General features: G+C 38.1%; 1 protein-coding gene across 1 annotated transcript; it reads left to right on the plus strand.

Moving 5' to 3' along the window:
- The first annotated feature begins 3,398 nt into the window (after positions 1-3,398).
- On the plus strand, positions 3,399-6,137 carry LOC118780312 (interleukin-10-like). Its single transcript, XM_036532745.1, has 5 exons — positions 3,399-3,569; positions 3,780-3,839; positions 4,139-4,291; positions 5,303-5,365; positions 5,517-6,137. Exons 1-5 carry the CDS (start codon positions 3,399-3,401, stop codon positions 5,610-5,612), a joined length of 543 nt encoding a protein of 180 aa, XP_036388638.1. The 3' UTR covers positions 5,613-6,137.
- Positions 6,138-6,526: the final 389 nt, after the last annotated feature.

A 6,526-nucleotide genomic window follows, 5' to 3' on the forward strand; every position in this document is an offset into this window, starting at 1 on the left:
ATCGGCTCTTTCATCCAAAGCACAGACGCCAGTGACATTCCAAAACAGACTGCTCCGTGCTTAATGACTTTCAAATATAACAGTGTACAACATGCATAATCTGTATGTGTTTTCCCATTTGTGCTCTGCAGTAAAGCTGGTACATTTGTTGGGTCTGAGAGGTAAAACCTGTTCTCGACATGGCAGAGTCATACTGTAACATCGATTTCGAGGAAACAGATTTGCAGGTGAAGCCAACCTAGCTGTGTGACTGCAGGTAAGACAGCAGGTACCACTGCTATGTTCTGAGCGATTGCTGTGTTTGTGAAAGACAAAAGGGACTTGGTACATTTCAGGTGATTTCTGTTCTTATAGTGGTCAACTTAAGACTAACTAATTAGTTGATCTAGAACAATCAATTAAATAACCAGTGAATCTCAATTGCGATAGCCATGCCAGTATTGTTTAATAGGTAAATATTGAAAAAGTGTGTTGACTAACCCAAATCTTTAATTGGACCCTACTTTAGCTAAAGTATAAGCAAATACACTACCTTGTTAAAGGACTGAAAGAGGTCAACTGCAAGGCCATCAAATCAATCTTTGCTCAACAGCTTAGAGAGACCTGAAAAATGAAACAGAAACATGACCCACAGGCCCCGGGTTCGTAAACTCTGCGCTAGAAAACTGGACCCATGACCAGAAGGTTGCCGGGCCAAATCCCACCTGGATCACTGCAGTAAATATCCAGCTGTATAAAAGAATGTGAGTAAAATGTAAAATGTGAGTGACCTTTTTAAGGGTCATCGATAAAGCAAATAACCACATTTATTAATGCAATTAATAATAAGTTGTGAAATTATCACAGAGTAACTCATTTATTCATTTCCAGACATTTTCCACAGACCTACAATTCCAGACTTTTTCAATGTAGGATTTCAATTAGACAAGTCAAACATTTGCACACATTCATACACACACACACACACACACACAAAGAAAAAATTCACTATACACATCATAATCTATAAACACTGATAGATTTACACACAACATTGTCAAACTCATAATCTGGTAGCAATATTCATCTACACTAAGAACTTTTCTAAAGATGCACTGCTGAGAATCATTTAATCAAATGTCAGTGTATATATGCCTTACCGAGGCACAAGGAATTAATCTTGACACCCCTGAATTAGACGGGAATACTTATTCTTAAATAGGACTGACCACAAGGGGGCAGCACTCGGTGCATAGGTCTGAAAATGCATTGACAAATGCCGGAAGACCAATTTTAGCCTATAAAAATAAAAAAAAATTAAAAATTAAAAAACAATGAACAGGATATTGACGAAAAGGAAATCTACAATTGTGTATTACCTTTTCTTGAGAGGGTGAGTAGAGCAAATTTTCCCTCTATAATTTTGGTCTACATATTTATTTAGGTGAATAAACTTTTTTTGCGTAAGTGAATAAACACAAGAAGAGGAAATGAGTTACTGATGCAATGAATATGCGACCAGGAATACTCAAAGTGAAATCAGAGGCCTTTGGCATGTTCGAGGGCTTTCACTCTCTAGGCTATTGGCAAAATGAAAAGCCCAAGTTCCTATTAATCTGAGAGCGATACAGACATTTCAGTTACCAATGTTATTCACACTCATTTCAGCTGTTCGCCACACTGTAATGAAGCTAATAATAATATCCTACAGGGTCGGGGCCACACTGGGGTTCACAAAGCAGAAGGATGTAGGTTTCATTCCACCAGAAAGACACTACTCTTCTACCCTTGATCACAGAACTTAAGCCAGTAAATAAGACACATAAAATGCATGAAATAAGCAACAGGCTGTTTGGAACGTAATACTATACATTACTACATTACATTCAGTGAGCTGGAAACAGGGGAGGCTGAAACATTACCTTTAAATCTATCATTACTTTCAACCTGTCCCCCGTTATCCTCCTTGATTAACAATAAAACAAATAATTCACAGAATAATTGACCCCAATGCGTAAACGGAGTAAATGATTATGCTCGCGAAACAGCGCAGATTGTCTGTAGTTTGTGCGCTGTTGCGAAAGCTACAGCATGGAGTTGTTTAATTAACAAGGATGGCAATTTGAACAATTAAGTGGCAAGTAATCCCAAAGCTTTCTCTTAAATGTTTCACATTATAGCTTTCTTGTGTTACAAAATTCAAATTACAAAACGGAGCTAAATTTAGTTAGATCGATTTAAATTACTGAGAATAAATTTTTAGGTTAGGTTGAGTGCAATGAACAATAACGTTTAGAACACAGACCTCACATGAGCATTTATTGTAATTTAAATCGATAAATGTCATCCTTGTTAATTAAACAATCTCACGTTGTAGCTTTCGCAACAGCGCACAAACTACAGACAATCTGCGCTGTTTCGCGAGCATAATCGTTTACTCCGTTTACGCATTGGTGTCAATTATTCTGTGAATTATTTGTTTTATTGTTAATCAAGAAAGATAAAGGGGAACAGGTTGAAAGTAATGATAGATTTAAAGGTAATGGTTCAGCCTCCCCTGTTTCCAGCTCACAAGCCGCCAGTGATTACATTACATTATTGTCATTTAGCAGAAGCTCTTATCCAGAGCAACTTATATTTTTACATGTTAACCATTTATAAAACTGGGTATTTAATGAGGCAGTTCTGGGTTAAGTACCTTGCCCAAAGGGTACAGCAGTGCCCCAGTGGGGAAGCTAACCAGCATCCTTTCAATTACAAGCCCTGTTCCTTACCACTATGCCACACTGCTGTACTGTACTGCACATGTAAGCTAAGCAACTCTCTCTGGCTAAGAGTATCTGCCTGGCAAAGTAACATAAGCTAAATAATAATAACAATAATTATAATGAATATTTACAGTAAGATTGTAAGACATACAATATTCATAAATCTGCTAGAGAAATAAATAAATATTCAATACATACATTCATTTACATATATATATATATATATATATATATATATATATATATATATATATATATATAAATAAATCACCGGACATACCGCTACAATACATATGGTAAAACGTGAACTAAAAAAAACTTGCAACTTCCCCAACTCCCCAAAGAGAACAAAGGGCCGCGTTGTGCGTTTCCCATAATTTGTAATTGTGGAAGAACACTTTATTCTGACTCCCAAATTGTCTACTACAGCTCCAGTGTACTGGGGAAATAATAGCTGAAGAAAAAAAAACTTTTTCACCGGAGACGGTGCATTACCACTGACTGACACACGTTTTCAAATTGACCCAACAGGAAATGATTAGGAAACGTGCCATATTTTAGAGTATAAATTCATAGAGAGGTGAGGCGCATTTGTCCGCCAATCATCTCATCGAGAATTTCGCAGCGCTTGCACCAATACACCCCGACATGATGTCAGTGTGCGTGTGCAGCGTGTCAGCCTGTCTGCTGCTGGCGCTCCTCTTCGGAGGCGCGTGCTGCGCCGCAGCTGCCTGCAGAAACAGATGCTGCGCCTTCGTGGAGAACTTTCCGCCGCGACTCAAGGATCTCAGGACCTCTTTTCACAAGATGAAGGATTACTATGTGAGTGTAACATCCTAAATAGCATACATAGCATTTTTATGCACGTTGCTTTGGTGAACATGTCCCATTTATTTCGACTGTTATTATTTATTTATTTACTATTACCAACACAACCTAACGATATTCATGGGTTACATCACCAGCATGTATTAACTAATTTACTTTTCCACTCTGTGCATGACTAAAATATATTCTCCTCTTCCCATGAAGGAGGATAAGGATCAAATTGAAACGGCACTACTGGATTCGTCTGTCCTACTCGAGATTCAGGTGAGTATAGCGCAGAAAATTTGCGACTGTTCCATAACGCGCATTGTCCGAAACAGCGCCTGTACTTACACTTGCTACTGGCAGAAATCCACATCTCCACTGAAGGGGGCTTTAACTTTTCATGTGGTGTGTCACATTTCCTGATAGTTGTTTGGTTATTCTTTTCAGACAGGGGGACGTCTAGCCTATTTCCTTGATACACTGCCAAAGTACAAACCGTTTGTAAGGAAAACATTCTGCTGCAATTTCCGTCGTTGTATTGGATATGATGCTATTTTTTTTACAATTGCTTTCCACAGAGCCCTTACGGATGTCGAGCGATGAACGACATCTTACATTTTTACCTTGACACCGTGTTACCAGCTGCAAAGAACGCCAGCGACGACTTCAAGCCTCACATCGCCAACATTGGTACTATATTTTATGAGCTGAAGAGAGAACTGCTATATTGCGTAAGTATTAAAGTGGTCAATTTGATAGACCCTCTTTTTGAAACCGTGAACATCTGCCTAGAAAGTAGTAAGTAGGAAGGAAGTAATTCATCTCGAAGGTAAATCAATGGTTAAACTTATCCGGAATTCATACATGAATGTTTCAAAATTGGAAAAACCCTGCGTTCTGGTTAAGCGACTAAATCTATAACCAAAAAGCTGACCATGAGAATTCTAGGTGGAGCATTGCTGTTCTTCCTTTGAGTAAAGCAGTTGTTTTAGTAGTTATTGAGTCATATATACATTGATGACATGCAAAGTGCGCTAAAGTCGCTCTAGGCAAGATAGATTTCGGTTGAGCAATAAATGATGACGATGATGATTGTAGTCAGTGGTTTTCGAACTAAAAGCAGATCAAACTGATGGAAGACGTACTGTAGTTAATGGAATACTACTCTGTGTTCCTGCTCCTCGGAACCTCGGTGCTACGTATCCCTCTCTCTGATCTCTGCTGATTGGTTTTGATAGCGATGACAGCGGAGTACCTGAAATACACACAAATACACTGATATCCGAAGTATACACCTCCGCCGCGTGACTTGCGCTGTGAGTCTGTTGTTTAAGGGATTTATGTTTGCCGAACGAAGGTACACATTTAGTTCCAATTTCAAAGAACATGTAGTTAAGTCTAATTTAGCTCAAGTTGCATACGGTGTGAATTTGAATTGGAATGACCGGGTAATGGCCAGGACGGAATCTGAAGTGGACAGAAAATATGTCAAACACAAGCTACAGTGAAAATATAATGGAAGAAACAAAATCCCTAAAATATCATTTGGTTGTTAATTTTCCATTTTCAGTACACTTGCTAAATATGTGTCCATGTATTGCTGCTCTTTAAGCGCGAAGTCAATTCTTCTCGCCAGCTAGAGGTCTGTTAGCCACAATCAATAACCAATGTGTGCAATTAAGTCAAATAGCTCTGTAGTGGATAAAAAAATCAATCGTTTTTTTATGTTCTCAATTTTTCAGAAGGATTACTTTTCCTGCAAGAAACCCTTTGAACTTGAAAGCATCATTGACGCATACAATAAAGTAAGTACATTAGAAGTGACACTCTTATAAGATAAATATAAATCAACTATTGTCTTCATAACAGCCACAACAGCCAGACCAGTAATATGCATATGTTGACTGTATATTTGAATGCATGGTAATATTTCATATTTCATGTTTATATTTCCAGATGCAGGAGCAGGGGTTGTACAAAGCCATGGGGGAGTTGGACTTGTTATTTAACTACATTGAGGAGTACATGGTGTCAAAGAGACGACCTCACTGACCTGTGAAAGACCTCTCCAGCCAATCCAAGCACAGCTGTGACACATGGCAGAAGAGAGGAGAACAGTCATGCACCAGTCACCCGTGGACTTCTCCCAGTTTACAGTGGTGGATGTCCAGTATCACTACCCTTATATGACGGAGACACACCCATCATCCCACAGAGAGAGGCATATTTTCCCACGTGCTTTGGCTGCATGTTTTCTAGTAATCCTTTTTGTACTGATGTGACCGAGCTAAGGCTGTAATATCGGTAGTGTCTGCAGGCATATCCTGCACTTTGGAAACACTTGATTTAGTAAGACTGCTCTTCACTTTGCTCTTAACTTTGAGTCACGAATTTAAGGAAGTTTCACATTTTCTGTTCTCACATCACAATTTTCCTTTCACTGTCCGCCAACCATATTTATGTTTGCAAAAAATGTGACACCTGCTTTAACTCGTTTCTGCAGGCTAAGGACAAAACTCAGTCCAATGGGTGAGTCTGGGCTCACGTTATGACATAAAAAGCTGTCATGACCTTAAACTTCCACAAACGAAACTTAAGTGAATCTCATGAGAAAGAAAAAGAAAAAAAAAAACGATGACTGCTAGTGAGACATGATTAATCACTTCTGGTATGAACTGTTGGCACTGCATTTCAACTCTTTTTTTTTTCTTAAGCAGTACCAGTAAAGTATTTTGTTGACTTTTTATATGAAAAGAAAAGTTGTTTTTGAGATTCAATATGTTATATATATGTTATGTATATTGTTATGTGTCATACTGAGTGTATATTTTGCAAAGAAAATTTTAATTTATTTTTTTCTGAGCAAGTCCAAAACATCTAATATAAATATATTGCACCCGATTTTGCATATTTGTTGTATTACGCACTGATGCAAGCATTTGAAATTTCTGTCTATATTTATGAAT

Source organism: Megalops cyprinoides, chromosome 7 (genome assembly GCF_013368585.1).
Source record: "Megalops cyprinoides isolate fMegCyp1 chromosome 7, fMegCyp1.pri, whole genome shotgun sequence".
In the NCBI taxonomy this organism is placed as follows: domain Eukaryota; kingdom Metazoa; phylum Chordata; class Actinopteri; order Elopiformes; family Megalopidae; genus Megalops; species Megalops cyprinoides.

What these genes read in the sequence shown, in the direction of transcription:
- LOC118780312 (XM_036532745.1), top strand. Translation starts at nt 3,399, where the DNA reads ATGTCAGTGTGCGTGTGCAGCGTGTCAGCCTGTCTGCTGCTGGCGCTC. An exon ending in AGAGAGAACTGCTATATTGC is followed by an intron (nt 4,292 to 5,302) that starts GTAAGTATTAAA and finishes TCAATTTTTCAG; the next exon opens with AAGGATTACTTTTCCTGCAA. An exon ending in TCATTGACGCATACAATAAA is followed by an intron (nt 5,366 to 5,516) that starts GTAAGTACATTA and finishes TTATATTTCCAG; the next exon opens with ATGCAGGAGCAGGGGTTGTA.